General features: G+C 40.4%; 1 protein-coding gene across 4 annotated transcripts in view; it reads right to left on the bottom strand.

Moving 5' to 3' along the window:
• The window catches only part of Rel (REL proto-oncogene, NF-kB subunit), a 59,666-nt gene extending 43,151 nt beyond the window's left edge, over window positions 1–16,515 (bottom strand). For 3 of the 4 annotated variants that reach the window (XM_060365140.1, XM_060365141.1, XM_021626576.2), the window contains exons 1-3: window positions 16,263–16,515; window positions 6,427–6,569; window positions 2,830–2,978 (exon numbers count right to left, since the gene is read on the bottom strand). In XM_060365140.1, the coding sequence (XP_060221123.1) occupies window positions 2,830–2,978; window positions 6,427–6,569; window positions 16,263–16,272 (302 nt within the window). In that variant the 5' untranslated portion in view covers window positions 16,273–16,515. The remainder of the gene's footprint in view (window positions 1–2,829; window positions 2,979–6,426; window positions 6,570–16,262) is intronic. The other variant, XM_021626571.2, reaches the window with a different exon arrangement.
• Window positions 16,516–17,251: the final 736 nt, after the last annotated feature.

Below are 17,251 nucleotides of genomic sequence, written 5' to 3'. Positions count from 1 at the left end.
AGTGGTACAATACTTGTGTAGCACTCTTAACACCTGGAACCAACCCCAAGACTAGAGAAAAGAGGAAAGAAGGGGAAGGAAAAAACCTGACTTAAGGAAACCAAGAATCATAGGATATTTGCTCATTCACCAATTTATGCCTTCCAATCAATACCTTTAGAGTTCCACCTGTGCATTAAAACGTTAGCAAGGCATGGAGGTAAGTTCTCTCTTTGTGGATCTCAGTGTCTGGAATGGGGGACTGGCAAACTCGAGTTCATGGGGCAAACTCAGCAGACTGCTCTTTTTGCAAATAAAGTTTGTATCGGAACACAAGCATCCTCATACACTCACATATGGTGTGTGGATGCTGTCCTACTGCGGAGTGGGACACAGCGTTCAAAGGGCTCACAAAACCTACGACACTGCTGTCCTTTTAGAGAAAAAAATTCTGCTAGCTCAAACCTGAACTGTTAAATAATCACATGCAAAAAAACCCCACTCAACTGAACCATAAAAGTTTTATGAAGACAAACATACTCTATGGAAAGGAGCATACAATGGGATTAACTCTTGGCGGGCAGACAGGTTTCCAATGGAAATGATAACATGAACTGAACTAGGAATTCAAAAGGAACAGCTAATGAAAAAGCTCCGATGAACTTTTTCCTCTGAGCGGAGGAAACCAAAGGAACACTCACGACTACAGTGAAGATTGGGGACACAGAGAGGCGGCGCTGCTGCACACCGTTAGATGTAGCACCGGGAGGCAGAGGCAGGTGGATCTCTGTGTTCGAGGACAGCCATGTCTACAGAGCGAGTTCTAGGACAGCTGCGGCACAAGATAAAAACCAGAGGCCATATGGAAGAGCTGCCACACAACTCCAGATTAAAACAAGTTTGTCTTCACAAGAATAGAGATTCCAAAAAAGAAATATTTCAAGACACAAATGATTGGAGATTTGAAACCTGGTGGAAGGCCAAGTACTGCAGGCAGTACCATTTCTTGTCATAGGTGCACCCCCAGGGCCTTCTGTGTTCTGTCATTACTATTAATAACAAGAACTCTGTGGAGACAATGTCTGGCAGTGTAGTCCAGGCTGGCTCAATCTTTTCATGGATCATGCAGAATAAAGGGATAAATCACCTCACAGAGTCTGTTTCTTTACTTTCAGGAATAATAAAGAAGTGCACCTTGCCAGGCAAGGTTATGTACAATGCTTACTTATAACCTCAGTACTCTGGAGGCTGAGGAAGGAGAGTCACTACAAGTTGGAAGTTAGGCTGAGCTACACAGTGAGATTCTGTCTCAAAACAGCCAAAACGTAAAAAAATAAGTGGTAGACAGGTAGGTCAGTGGGCAGCCTGCTAGCCTACCATACACGGGACTGAGTCAATCTGATAAACTGGAGGTGGTGCCTTGTGGCTATAACTCACACCTGGAATCTCAGTATCTGAGTCCTCTGGAAGACCACCCTAGCTACCTAACACTCTGCCTTAAGAAAAAAATAAGAGCTGTTAGTCCCAGCACTAGGAAGGCAGAGGCAGGGGGATCTCTGAGTTTGAGGCCAGCCTCATCTCCAGAGAAAGTTCCAAGACAACCAGGACTACAAAGAGAGTTGTTTTGAAAAAGAAAGAAAGAAACAAACAAGGAAAACAAAATAATTACATTAAAACAACAACAAAACAAAAAACAAAAAAAACCAATTCCTGCTGAGCCAGACAGGGTGGCGGTACCTGTAATCTCAGATTCTGGGAGGTGGAGGCAGGAGGGAAAATTCAAAGTCATTCTACATAGTAAGTTAGATCCCAGCCTAGGCACCACGCCTATTCTAACCCCCAACTCTCAAGGAAGTACTTCCACTAACTATCATGTTCGGTGTCTATTAATAAAGAAAGAAAGAGAAGTTCTAATTCAAATGGTAAAAACAAAATGTTAATGTCAGGTTGGTGAGATGGCTCAGTGGGTAAAGAGAGAACCTGCCACCACACCTGATGACCTGAGTTCAACCCTCAGGCCCACATGGTGGGGGAAAGAACCAACTCCACAAGTTGAACCAATTCTGACCTCCTCACGCACTCCACAGCACATGTATGCACCCCCAGGTACAAAAAGGAATTAAAAAGTTTAACGTATGGGCTGGAGAGATGGCTCCTCAGTTAAGAGCAATGGCTGCTCTTCCAGAGAACCCAGGTTCAACTCTCAGTAACCACATGACAGTTCACACCTGTCTGTAACTCCACTTCCTGGGGATCCGGCACACTCACACAAACATACACACCATACATGCAGGCAAAACACCAGTGTGCATAAAATAAATCATTAAAAAGTTAATGTATACTATAGTAAATTAAATACAAAATCAATTTATTTTGCTAAAAACTAAAATTAATCCTTGTCCTATTACTGAAATTTTTTGTCAGTGTATGTACTTTGTCTTTACTACTTTTGGAGTTCTTTTTTTTCTACCCTTTATCTACCCTCCCCCCCAATTTTACCCCCTATTACTAAATAGGAGAGAAACAAGAATAGAGGGAAGAGAAAGACAGCGAGAGCTCAGAATTTAATTTCTTTCTTCTTTAAACACAACTACTAACAAACTGCTACCAACCTCCCTGAACGACCACCAACCACCAACCCCAGCTATTTCCCAGAATTCCCAACATCACACAATCACAGAAACTATCTGCAGCTGGTAAAACCACGCTTCTGCTAGAGCATGACGCAAATCATAGTCACCTGCCTCATTCCTCCACACCTGGAACTAAAATGAAAACTGATTCTTATAATAGTTCCGCTTTTTAAAAGAAACCAAAATTCCAGAATTCTCCCTACATCTGTATACTTACAACAAAGGTCTGCGTTCTGGTCCAAATTCTGCTTCATAGTACCCGTCTCTGCAGTCTTTTCCAACTAAATCATGAGGATGAGGCTTATATGGGTCATTCTTTGTTACTAATGTAATTCTTACTTTTCCTTTTCCATAGTAGTTCATAACCTGAAAGGGGAATTAAATACACAATCTATAAGTATATCTTGTTAAGAACAGATCTACTAGGTGGGTATTGTGGCACAGACCTGTAATCTCCACATTTGGAAGGCCGAAGCAGGATTGGCACAAGTTCAAGGCCAGTCAGAGCTACATAGAATAATACTCTATAAGCAAACAAATACAAAGAACTGATTCACTAATTTAAGATTACTGTATATAATGTAGTCAGCACAGAATAAAGTTCAAATATTTATCAGCTTACTTGAGATTAAGTTTCCAGAGAATATACCAATGAGGAAAACTTATTTTTCAACTCCTAAAATGTTTCTTCCTGCCCTAATTGTATCTATCTTTATCATCTGACTGTTTATTTTCCTTTTAAAACAGGTAAACAAGCCAGGCATTGTGGTACATGCCTTTAATAACAGAAATTGGGAGGCAGAGGCAGGTAGATCTCTGTGAGTTCAAGGCCAGCCTGGTCTACATAGTGAGTTCCAGGGTAGCCAGGACTGCATAGTCAGATCCTGTCTCAAAAATCCAAAACAAACAAAGAAATAAATAAAACAAAAAATATGACTTTTAGTGCCTCTACCTAGTAAGCAACCCTATCTCAATTTACCTTGCTCCTTTGTGGTATGCAAGTTTTTGTATTCTGTTTATTCTTGCAAATTTACCAACTTAAAAAAAAAAAAAAAAACATTAATCATTTCCTATCTGGAACTGTCCTCCCACCTTTCTCCTGCTAAACTAGATGTACTTTCTTTAAAAAATATTGTTTTTGAGATGAGGTCTCACTATGTAGCCCTGACTAGTCTGGAACTTGCTTCGTAGAACAAGCAGACTTCAAATTAACAGAGACCCACCTGCCTCTGGCTCTTGATTTTTGGGGTTAAAGGCATGTGCACCATGGATATACTCTCTGTGTAAAATTTCATCTTATTAAACTTAACTTGATTTACTGTTCATTACACAGTGAATGCTTGTGATATGCTTATCTACTAACATATTTTTATGAAATGAAATATATATTAAGCAAAATGATCATATTTGATTGCTATTATTTCCAGTGTGGTTTAAAAATATTTTTTCAAGGCATATTTATACCTCTGCCTCCCAAGATCTGAGATTAAAGACATGTGCCACTTGGCCTGGATATTTTATTTTTTTATTCTTTGAAAGTTTCATCTATTTATTTATATAGTGTATACTGATTATATCCACCCACCAGTACTTCCTTCTTTTTTAAACAGAATAGTAACCAAGAAATATTTACTGCCTTTCTAGATGAAAGAGAAGGTAATTACTCAATACTACAAAATAGGGTGATGGAGAAAGAATTCAAGCTATAAAGTGTTTAGGGCCTGTTGGAACAGAAAAGATATAAATCTTACATATAATTTTGATCCATAAAGTAAGATGATTTAAGAACTAAGGGTGAGGAGATGGTGCTGCAGGGAAAGGCACTTGCCACCACCTTCAAGCCCTAGATCTCACATAGCACAAGGAGAGAATTATCCTGGAAGTTGTCCTGACCTCTACATGTGTACGAACATACAGAGAGACAGACACACACGCACACAAAAAGAGAGAGAGAATCTGAAATAACGACATTAAAAAACCAAGCCAGAGTTCTCTAAGATGACAGCCTATGAAAAACCTGCGGCAAAGGAGGGTAAAGAGAAGCAGGTTTTGAAAGTCACCATTGACTGTGCCCACACTAGAGAAGATAGATTCATGGATGCTACTAGTTTTGAGCAGTTCCTCCAGAAGAGATTCAAGGTGAAAGACAAAGCTGGGAATCTTGGTGGAGGGGCTATGACCACCAAAAGGAACAAGAGCAGATCACTGTCTCTTCCGAGCTACCTTCTTCCACAAGGTATCTATCTGAAACATCTCAGAAATATCTGAAGAACCATCTCTAGGGCTGCAGGGCTGGCTGCACGCTGTCAGCAGCAGCCAGATGAGCTCTGAGCTGTCTGTGCTGCTTCCGGGTTAGCCAGGGTGAAGGGAAGAGGGAGTGTGGATTAACACGCATTGGTCTGGGATGTTCTGAATGAATTTCTAAAATTTAGGAACAAAAAAAAAAAAAAAAGAGGAGCCAAAAGTGACCCATAAGGTTGGAAGAAAATTACAAAAATGTGATATAGAAAACATGAAGTTATGGGGCTAAAAGCACTTATTGATCTTCCATAGCCCAGAGCTCAGATCTCAGGGGCCAGGCCAGGCGGCTCACAGTTGCCTGTAGCTCCAGCTTCAAAGGGTCTGACACCCTCTTCTGGCCTCTGCACACACGCACACTGTTCACACATGCACATATTCAAAGATACACACACACACATATAAAAATAAAATCTGTTTTAAAAACTTAAATTTGTATAGTAGAAAGGACAAAAAGCTTCAGGCACATTGTTGTACAATATGGTGACTATGTACAAAATAAAAAACTAGAAGGACTTTGAATGCTTCCACAAGGACAGATACATGTTTGAGGAGCTAAGTTTCTTTAACCTTGTAAATATGGAACATTTGTTAACTTCATTCTCATTCAAAACCTATCTTCACAGGCTAGGGACATATCTAATAGCAGAACACTGTGTTCCTAAGGTTCTAGGTTCAGTCCCCAGTACTGTCTGTCAAAAGAGAGACCAGCAGCTTGAGCATCTGTAATGCCAGCACTCCTGTCAGGAGACAGAGTGCAGAAACAGGAGAACTCCGGAAGCTAGCAGCCCAGGTGGCCTGGTATATGAAGTGGAAAAACAACAAAGACACCATGTCTCAAAAAGGTGGAATGTGACAGCAACCTACCCAAGGCTGTCCTGACTTCCACATGGGTGCTGAAAGCACGAGAGTGTCTGGCTCACATACACAAAGGAGCACACACACACCCTACACACAAAGAAAAAAAGTGATACTTTAAATGAAGTCAATAACTTAAGAGTATTGGAGATAAGCAATAACAGTATGAAAAAAAGAGGGAAAAAGTTCTTTATCAGTAGCCCCTAGACTAAAAGACTGAAAAAAATGTTTCTAAATCTGTTTAACATATACAATAATGCCCCGTCCGTAGAATAATTTTTCCTTATTAAATGCTGTGTGTATGAAAGAGATCAGAGCCAAAGCTGCCACTGTGCAGTGCTCACTGTGAGTCACTGCAGTCGCGTTTGTACAGGAGCTATACAGCAGGAAGACGCCGCATTCCCTATACATGTCCCTGTACATCTAGTTAGTGCAGAGCAACAGAGAAGAAAGGAAAAAAACAGGGCATGGGGGCAGAAGACTGGTTAGAAACTGAGCCTTCTGCTGGGGGTGCGGGCGGGGCGCTCGCCTTTCCCACCAGGCAGAGGCAGGCAGGTCGGCAGAGCGAGCTCCAGGACAGCCAGGCCTACAGAACTGAGCCTTTACTGTAACCGCCATAGTGAAAATGAACCTCTACCCACGAAGGAAGGCCTGTTACCTGAATAGACGGGTATGTCCGGCTGTTGTCTGTGCTGCGCTCCCCTGGAATGCTGCCTGCTGAACGCCCTTCACATTTGTATCTAAAGCGCATTCCCCTCTGCCTCGGCTGTTCAGTTATTTCTACATAGGGATTATATCCACCTGAAAAAATGTCAAAGTAACAGGGCAGTGAGATTAGAAAAGCAATAGAATGGATTTTAATGACTTGGTTTTTAAAAAAACAATACACCAAAACAGACCTTTTTCCTTCCCAACATTAAATAACAAAGTTAAAATGTAGTCATCAAAAAGACTGGGCGAAGAAGATACCTTTTCCCTCATACAAACTGAGCTTCTAGATAGTTTTAACACACAACTGATCAGTGCTTTATTGCTTAAGATCTACAGCTAATGACAATATTAGCTTTTTCCACTTGTCTACATGAGGCCAATTAGAAGGGTTTTCTCCCAATATTTCCCAAGAAGGGTGAAGAAAATAGTATTCTGAAGTATATTATACTCCTAAACTTAGCAAAATCTATTCAGCTGCTTTAAATTAGACTATCATTGCATGAAAGGACATTCATTGGAAAATCAATTTAAAGCCTTGTATATGCAAATCTGGAATATCAAAGAATCTGTACACAATATACTAAAACAGTACACTGAGTTTAGACTCAACTAAAATTTCAAATCACTTCTATCTAAACCTCCACCAAAATATAATATATAATGTGGAGGTAATAAAATAATTTACCTTCCATTAAAATGTATTAAAGTATGTACCCACAGGATAAAATACTGTTAATACTACTATCAAAGTAAGTGGTTGAGTGAAAAAAGCTAATCTAAGATATCATGTGGTCCATTTACACGAAACTGTAGAATAGGTAAGCCAATCTATAGTGAAAGAAAGTGATCACTGTTTGTCTAAAACCAGTAGATGAGAAAGTCTGGAGGCTCATGGACATGTTTACTTTTATTGTGTTGATTGTGATCTATAATGTGTGTGTTTATATGGAAGTACACACAAACACATACACATTCATACACACTATATATATATTTAATATTTTCAAGTATGGTGGGTCAGGCCTTCAATCTTAGCATTTTCAAAAGCAGAGGTAGGCTGACCTCTGTGAGTTCAAGACCAGTCTAATATATATAGCAAGTTCCAGGCCAGTCACAGCTACATAATGAGATCTTGTCTCAAAAACAAAAACAAAAAATAAAAGCTTATATATAATTATTACAATTAATTAATTACACATCAAGAAAACTTTAAAAACATATACATCTTTACCTTTTTTTATTAGCCAAGTCATAGAAATAAAAGTTCAATAAAGATAACTGTGTTTTCAAGTTAGGACAGATAACCATGTGATTTTATTTTAGGAATACAAATTCCCCAAACCATAAATCCATTTCACTAAGGCTTATCTTGTTAGAATGTAAACAATCTTCAGAAATGATAAAACAATGAATATAATATTTTTATAAAATATGGGATGAGGTGTATTCTGCCTGGCCACTTCCTTTGTTTCCTTCTAGAATTTACTATGTAGATCCAACTGACCCATGAACTTGCAGTGCTCTTCATGCTTCTGCCTCCTGACTTCTATTCTTAAGACCAAAGAAGATCCAGCAAGAATGCAGCAAGACCCTGTGTTAATTATATCTTACTATTAATAGCCTCTGTAAAAAACATGTATTGAATTCTTAGCAAGCATCACACACACAAGAGGTGGTCTATTACTTCAGATGGTTTCTTGAAGACAATGGCACAGTGATACCATCATTATTACCACAACTGCTAAAGAACCTTATATCCAAGAGTGAGGAAATTATTAGTGAACAGCACAGTTATTAGTATAGAAACAGGGGAAAGTACTAATAAAATTCTGCAGAAAATTATAATAAGAACAAAAGCAGAATCTAACAGTTTAAGAGAGGGAAAATATAACCAAACGAGTGAAAAGACATTGTAGAAAAGGAAAGTAATTGTCTATATAAGGCACATTAAACTCCAATAGAAGTGGAGTACAATTCCACGATTAGAAAAAACCAAAAGTCCAAGTACATTCTGTAATTAGGATTTCATTCTATATATGAAAAGAAATCAGTGTTTTTATTCAGGGAAATCACAAGATCAGATTAGCATTCTAGAGTAAGAATTCTGATGATAGTGGATGGACTGAAGAAAAGAGAAAAGAAAATGATCAGTTTAAAGATTATTTACACAAAGATATATGATTGTTCTCATATAAATGCATACATACATGAGATTAGCCACAACAATAAAATGGAACAATTATAACAAATTATTACAAGTTACTTGAAACTATGAAATTTTCCTTTTAATATTTTTGCACTACCAGTTGATTACAAATAAATGAACTGAGGAAAATGAAACTACAGATAAGTGGAAAGTATTGTCACATGAACAACGAGGTGGGTATGTCTGAAATACGGCTGTTATAAAAATAAAAGATTACTTAAAAAAAAAAAAAGCTGGGTGCACTGGCACACACCTGTAATCCCAGCACTCGGGAGGCAGAGGCAGGTAGATTTCTGTGAGTGTGAAGCCAGTGTGGTCTACAAAATGAGTTCAGGACAGCCAGGGCTATACAGAGAAACCTTGTCTCAAACAACAGCAACACCACTACCAAAAAATAACAAACAAACAAACAAAAAACCAGACAGTATTTTGGTTCCTAAACATCAAAGACAAATGACAAATTAATCAGTGGTGGCTAGGGGCTAGGGAGACAGCTCAGTCAGAAAAGTGCTTGTCATTCAAGCACAAGATCCTGAGTTCAGTTCCCAGTGTCGACACCCACAGCCAGGCACCGCAGCACACACCTGAAAGGCCAGTGCTGGAGAGGAGACAGGGGAAACCTTGAGTTCTCTAGCTAGCCAGCCTAGCCTAATGGGTAAGAACTAGGTTCCCAGTGATACACACACACACACACACACACACACACACACACACACATACACACACACACACACGGCCATGTGGTTCCTATTTTAAGTTACTCAATAACTTATTGCTGCTACCTTTAATTTTATTCATTTTGATTCAGACCTCTTGCATTTGAATCTATCACTCATTTGCTTCTTCAAGGGACAGAAAACAGGCCCAAGGACCTGGTTTAATCTTAGTATCACCAAAAACAAAACAAAAGAACTCAAACAAACAAACAAACAAACACGAAAAGAGAGGAAACAATTTTAATCCAACCAAGTTTATAATAATTACTGAAAATATAAAGGAAATGAGTATTTCACAATTTATGTATCATTGTATATGTAAAACATATACAATGATATTTTAAGAATTTTAAGAATTTCATAGTCTATGTGTTCTTGTAGGACTGTTTAAGAGAATGTACATTTCTTCTCAATTGTGTTAAATTCAACATGATCGTTTTTTCAGTGGCATCTTAAAGAATTTATGTGGTTGAACTAAAAGGTCAAACAAATCCCAGCCCACTACTTAAGAGTGTTCTGATGGGAAATTGATATAGAATGACATCATTAATGGCACTTCCAGAGGACCAGGTTCAATTCCCAGCACCCACATGGCAGCTCACAACTCTCTGTAACTCCAGTTCCAGGGAATAGGATACCCTCACACAGGCATACATGTAGGAAAACATCAATGCATATAAAAAAAATCATTAAAAAATAGAACAAACAAACACGGTAGGGTCAGTCAAAGCAAATTACATAGTTCTTTAAACCAGTAAGTGTATTTATGAAATTATGAAATATATGAAACTGTTAATAAGATTATTTTAAAAATTCTTAAAGTAGTAAGAATTACCTAAATATTGTCATGTAATATCATGAATTTGTACTTATTTTTCCTCTTGTAGAAATTCTTCATTGAGCCAGGCAGTGGTAACACTTGCTTTTAATCCCAGAACTGGGGAGGCAGAGGCAGGTTGATCTCTTGAGTTCAAAGCCAGCCTGAGCTACAGACTGAGTTCCAGGCCAGCCAGGACTACACAGAGAAACACTATCTTGAAAAATCAAAAAACAAAAATATAACAACAAAAAGAAACTCTTCATTGATAACACGCCTCACTCAAAACCAAGTTTCAGAATTTATAGTCTACAGTTTTCCAGTTGGAAACAACCATCTCTTCCTATAAACAAACAATCATGACATTTACAGAAATTATTCCAAAGAACATTAGTTTAGGGAAAATTAACTACTGTTAATTTTTGTGTTCTTTATTTTTGTTAATTATTGTATTCTTCATTTTTGGGGACAAAATCTATCTAAGGCTAGCCTCTAGCTTATTTTGTAGCCTAGGCTCGCCTTGAATTCTAATCTTCTGGCCCCACCTCCCTACTGTTGAAATTACAGGCTCCTCTATCACAAGACTCTGTACAGTTCTGGGGATCAAATCCAGGCTTCTCAAGGCTTCGCAGCTCTGCTCTACCAATTGAGTACATCTCTCTTTTTTTGAGACAGGATCTCAAGTAACCTAGGGTGGCCTCCAACTCAATGTGTAGCTTGAGGCTTTCCTTGAACTTCTGATCTTCCAGACTCTACCTTCCCCGTACCAGGATTACAGATTTCTGCCATCAGACCCATCTTTGTTATTGAAATAAAGCTACAAGTTTTATTTCTTCCAACTACTGAATGACAGAAATTGTATTACTCATGAAGGCCTTAAATTAACATCTGTGGGGAGATTAAAATTCCAAAGCTCTTTTGTGTCAGTTACTAAAAAATGAAAGGACTATATTAATGATTAATCAGTTGCTCCTTATTAGATTCCTCTATAAAGGAAAATATAGTGCTTTGTAGGTAATAGAACAACTACACCTTCATGCTTCCTCTTATCTGTTCATAATCTGACTTAACTAAACCTAAGACTTTTAAGACCCTCCTAGCTATGAAATCATTTGTAGTATGTGTCAGTACAATGAGCCAGTCATGTTCTTCCTTGGCACTCTTTGCAAAGCCATTCTTCTTGAAGATGAAAAATGCAAACTGTAGTCCTCTATAAAGAGGAAGAAGGAAACATTATCAATCAAGGAACCTTGGGGAAAATAAATACTCTTAAATAAGATTACTGAAAGTCACTATGGTTTTTAAAAGCACAGAAATGTTTTCAAAATTCTTTCTAAACAATTTAATTATGGCATTTTTCTTTAACCAGGACAAGTATAAAGTGAGGAGTGGCTCCTATATTTTGAATTGCTTCATAAAATACTAATGCTGACTAGAATAAACTTTGAATTATAGCTAAAGTTCTTGCAGCATACTTATGACTTCATGTACAGTTAGGTAAAAAAGATGCTCTTTGAAAACATTGAGCCTATTTAACATCTCAAGTAAGAGATTTTAAGATTAAAAAGAAATTAGACTTAAATATTAGAAACAGATCAATTGTCAGAATCATTCGTAAAATAGGCATAACTACTAAAATATTATTGCTAAAATCAGAAGCCACAATTAAGTGGACAATGAGAATATGTTAACTATATATATTAACTATAACACCATTAAAACAACATGGTAATTTCTCACTGATTCTCTCAACTTTAATCTTCATAAGGAAAACTGATATTATCTCAATTTAAAAATGATAAAACAAACTTCAAAATAATATGAAACTTTGAGGAAAAAAGATTATTATTACTGCTTTATTTTATGTTTTGTTTATTTTTTTTCAGAGTCTCACTGTGTGGTATGCCTGGCCTGGAACTTGCTTTACAGACCAGATCTGCCTTAAACTCAGGTTTGTCTGCCTCTGCCTCTGAATGCTAGGATTAAGGGCATACACTACTATGCCTATCATACACACTAACAATTTTTAGTAGTACAGTGGTGAGGAAGTCATAGTCCAAGAAACTAACAAATATGACTACCAAATGGATGTCTTCTGGGTCTATGAACACAGAAGAGATACGAAAAGAATGATAGAGTGAAATTGTTCCATAAGATTTTTTTGCTGAAAGAACAAAAGTCATAGGTGTCATGAAACTGCAGAGATGTAATTACAACCAAGTTTTGAATAATAAAATCAATTATTTTATTTGTATTCTATTTATGTAACAAGAAAAAGACAGTTAAACATAAAACCTCAACAGATATGGCTATAACCTGTAGTCTAAAATAAATGCAAATATCTTAAGAATATAAGGCAAATGCTAAGATTCAAAGTGGTGTCTAGAACAAGTTTGTTTGGGGGTTTTACATCAGAAACCACCTAGGTAGCTTTTCCAAATCATATCCTAACCTCACACAGATCTGAGGAGAAATGTACCTCTTCAAGAATAAAGCCCAAACAGATTTCTGAAGAAGCCTTCGAAATTAGTCTAAATACTCTGAAGAGCAACTGCCTTAAAACATGAAAAAGTAAAAACAACAATGTAAATTATTCAGGGGAGCAACCCAAAAAACATTCTCCCACTGACCAAGGGCTGGGGGGAAAGCTTATCCAACTGAAACAAAAACAACATTCTAAAGATAGCCTTTGATTACTTTTTTATATAAAATATTATTTTGAACTACTATCAGTACCTTATTATCTATAATATAGCAACAAATGACAGTCATACTAACCACCTTTGAGAGCAGCTGACTACAGCGCCTCTCTCTCATAGAAATCTTAGGCAAGTCTTTGCCTGAAACCCAAAGAAGCAAGCAGCTAAGAAGCATTCATTCCCAAATATCATCTCTATTCATTCTGGAGAAAAAGTAATAAAGAGCTATTCTTTTTCCTCCAAACAGGTCTATCAAAGCCTAAATCAAGCCAGACCCTGTCACTCACACCTGAAATGCAGCATTCTGGAGGCTGAGGCAGGAGAATCAGGAGTTTAAGTTCATCGAAGCCTCATAGCCATCCTGGGTTACATGAGACCCTCTATGAAAAAACAAAGACAACATTACAAATGTGTGTATATTACATATATATATGTATATATATATATATTTCAACATAACCATCTCACTTTCAACTAGAAGGAAAAATCCAAGTAACAGAATTTTCAGATGAGTATTCAACTGACATATTTATCACAGGCAAATCAAAGTGATGTAAATGCTTTGCAGTAAAATTTCACTACTGTGAGTACAGGGGAAAAAATCAACAAAACAAGTCTTAAGAAGTTTCTCACCTGCTAGAATTAAAAAGTAATGTTTAAAGTCTTTCCCAGAATAAATCATTTCTAATAAATCATCTGCCAAATCATCTCTATTAAGATTTCAGACTTAAAAATACAAGAGACCCAGTTAAATAAAAATTTGAAATGAACATATTTTTGGATAAACTTCTCCTCCTCTGCAATATTCAAATCATGTTCTCATAAACACAATCACGCAGGAAACACAGATAAGAGAAAACTGAAACAAAATTCTCTGAGCCCCTTAAATTGTTTTTGAGAAAGAGATCACACACACCTGTGTTCCTAACTATGACTATGCCATGTCACTGTCTCCAATCATTCTTTTTATTATACATCACTAATTGTATACCTTTTATCTCTTTTCCATGTGTTTCTGAGATATCTGCATTAGTGAGCAGTCTTACTTTAAAAAAGGGAAGTAATTTGTTTTAGCTAACCACTCCTAACTTCCAGCTCTATTATTAAAGTGTAAGCTATCTCACAGTTACATTCACTTTTATTAGGGGAAAACAGTTATCTTGAAATTCACATACAAAAAGGTTGGTGAGTAGTATGGTCTACAAAAATAATTTCTTCCTGTACTTCCTGTTATGTGACACAGCAGAATCATACTAAAGAAAAGAATGCTACTAAAACCAAACGTTTAAACTTTTAACGCACATTTCAGCCAAGACAGTATTAATAGTTAGTAACCACAGTGTGTGCCTCCCAAGGTTAATTGTAGGCCCCTTTGTTCTATTAAGGAAATAAAGAGAAGTTTTAAATGTGGACATAAAGGTCTAACTTAGAATAAATAGAATAGAATCACATGAATAATGATTACCTAAATATACAGACCTTTGAGAATATTTTTCTCCACTTTGCCTGCTATAACTAATCTTATCAAAAGGGAGAATCAAAGCTCAGTATTTTTTAAAAGGCAATAAAAACAGCTTAAAAAGTCATAATTTAGCTAGAAAGTCATAATTTGCTAATTTACCTGAACAATAATTAGAATCACCATATAAAACCCCGTCTACTTGTAGCATTTATATAATTCTGCTCATGAGATTATGATCTATATTTTACATAGGCACCACCTATTCAATTACACAAACCTATTTACATATGACATCTGGAGAGAAATGAACAAATGATCTTAATGCTTGGCAATTAATAGGAATACTGTTCAAGGTTTCAATATCACATTGCAAAAAAAAATCTAAATTACATAGTGATGAATTAAGCAATTTTTGTTACTCTTAAATTACTATTTAGAATGGAACAGGTGTTTTTAATGTATTTCGGTTTTTTTTTCTCTCTATGGTCTTTATAACTGACAATATACCCACATACTCCTTTAAACTATATTTCTGCCTAGAAGTTTCAACTGAGCGAATTACAATTGAAATGACATGTATTTTAAATGGTATCATTTAGCACAACCCTTGATAAAAGATCAAAAACCAAGAAGATAATGACACTGCAACTTACAGGTTTATTTTTGCTTTTGTTTGTTGGGGTTTTTTTCCTTAACTACTGAGAATTGAACCCAGGGCTTCAAAGAAGCTGAGCAAGCTATCAAGAGCTAGAAGCCCAACCCAAGTTCTAAATCCAAGAAAAACTTGCCATTTCTTTTAAAAATTCCCCTCTTTAATTTTGGGAGTAATTTTTACAACAGCACAAAATGTGTCCTTAGACAAATCGCGTCAAAATCATAACTGCCTTACAGTACTTCATGTAATAAATGATTTTTCTCTTGAAAATTTTTCAAGTATTACATTCATGCACTATACAAATAAAAACCTACTAAGAAGACAATGGCAGAGCTGTTTTATTTAACAAAGCTTGCCACTCTCTCTAACCTTCACACAAAATCTCTTTCTCATTACCGACGTATACCGGAAGCCTCTGCGCTTTTAATCTGAACATGAGTTAAATTTACAAATTTACTAGATTATTTGAAAGTCTGGGTTCATTTGAATGGGTAAAGAGAAAGCTGAAGTATTTTAAACTACACTTGTTTTCTCATGAAAACCACAGACAAACTGAAATCAAGTGTCATGTGAAACACCCCGGTTTCCTTTAGGGCCCACAGCGGGAGGGATGGCACCGCTCCGCTCCGCTCTCAGGGAGTTCACGACTCTCCGCTTCCTCTTCTCGGCTGGACGCCGGCCGCCTTCCCCGAAGGTCGCCGGGAGGCGCGGGGTCCGCGGGCTGCTGGGGCCGACGCTGCCTGTCACTCCCCGGGCCGGGGAGGCGCCCACCGCCGGGGGATGCTGTCAAGGCAGACTCCGTCCCCGTCCGGGACTGCTCCTGACTAACGTGTCCCCCGGAGCGGGCGAGTCCACGGCCAGTGAACGCTGGCCTTCGCCGCCACACTTGGCCCGTCCCTCTAAAGCACGGTCCGAGCGCTGCCCGGCCGCCCACGGAGCGCGGGGCGGGGCGGCGGCCGGGTCTCCGCACCGCCGTCCGGACAGGCGACCCCGTCGGCTCGGAACGTCCCCGCGCGGCGTCACCTTCCCTCTCGGCCGCCCTGAGCCCCCGGCTGGCCGGAGGTCGGCAGGTTCCTCTTTTCGCTCGAAAAGGTAAAAGCGTCTCAGCGCAGCCGGTCCCCAACCGCGAAGCCTTCCCCGACCCCGCGGTGCCCCGACCCCGAGGCCGCGAACCCCGAAGCCCCCGGCGAGCCCCGGCCCGGGCGGAGGAGCTCGCTCGCGCACTCACCCGAGGCCATGGCTCGGCTCCGCGGGACGCCGCCAAGCCGGCCGCTCGCTCGCTCGCTCGTCAGTCAGTCAGCCGGGCGGGCGGCAGCCGCGGGGACCCAGTGCTCCGGCCACCCCCGGGCCTCCTCTGCCTTCCCGGCCCCGCTCGGTCTGCGGCTCACACCTTCCCACCCCTGAGCCTTCGCGCTCGGACCACTGGCGTCCCGGCGTCGCCCCGCCAGGATGCCGCGGCGGGGCCGGGGGGGCGGGCCGCCCGGCGGAACGGGGATTTCCCGCCGCGGACGTCACTCGCGCCGCCACCGCCCACCCGGGAGGGGGCGGGGCCTCGCGGCGGCCACGCCCCCGCGCCCGAGGCGCCGCCCGGCCCCGGAGAAATCCCCCTCCTCCGGAGCCCTCCGGAGCGCGCCGAGGAGCCGAGGCGCCGGGGGGCGTGGCCGTGACGTCGCGCGGGCCAGGCGGCCGGGGGCGGGCCGGGCGGTGCGGCGCGCGCGCTCCTCCGCCGCGGGAGGCCCGCCCGGGGTTTTCGCGCGGTGGTTCCCCGTCTTCCCGATTTCGCACATGCAAATCTCCGCCCCCGCGCCGCCGCGCGCCGCCGTCCCGGGGCTCTCGAGGGGAAGTGCGGAAGCGCCAGCGCCCGCGTTCGGCCGCAGGGCGCCGATTTGCATACGGAGACCCCCGTAGTCTGACTTCCCCGCCCGGGGCTGCCTTCCGAGCGCCGCCGCCCCGCCTGCGCCGGTGAACGCGGCGTCCCGAGATGGACCGGATACCCGCGAGCCGAGGCCGGGCCCGCACTTGCAGCCCGGCCGGAACCGCGTTTCCCTGCGGTTGTGATTCGCACCTGTTCCCTGGGTCTGCGGGGTACTAGCTTCGCCGGGAACGCGAGTTGGTGGGGTTTGGGGAAGTCGAGGAGCTTGTCGGTAAGAGCTCTAGTAAGGAAAAGCACGGTTTAAGGTGTGAGGTTGTCCGGCCCAGCCTAGCGCGCTCTCCCCA

Source organism: Meriones unguiculatus, chromosome 12, assembly GCF_030254825.1.
Source record: "Meriones unguiculatus strain TT.TT164.6M chromosome 12, Bangor_MerUng_6.1, whole genome shotgun sequence".
Taxonomy (NCBI): Eukaryota; Metazoa; Chordata; class Mammalia; order Rodentia; family Muridae; genus Meriones; species Meriones unguiculatus.
The sequence above is the reverse complement of the archived record's forward strand: the minus strand, read 5'-3'. Positions and strand labels throughout refer to the sequence as shown.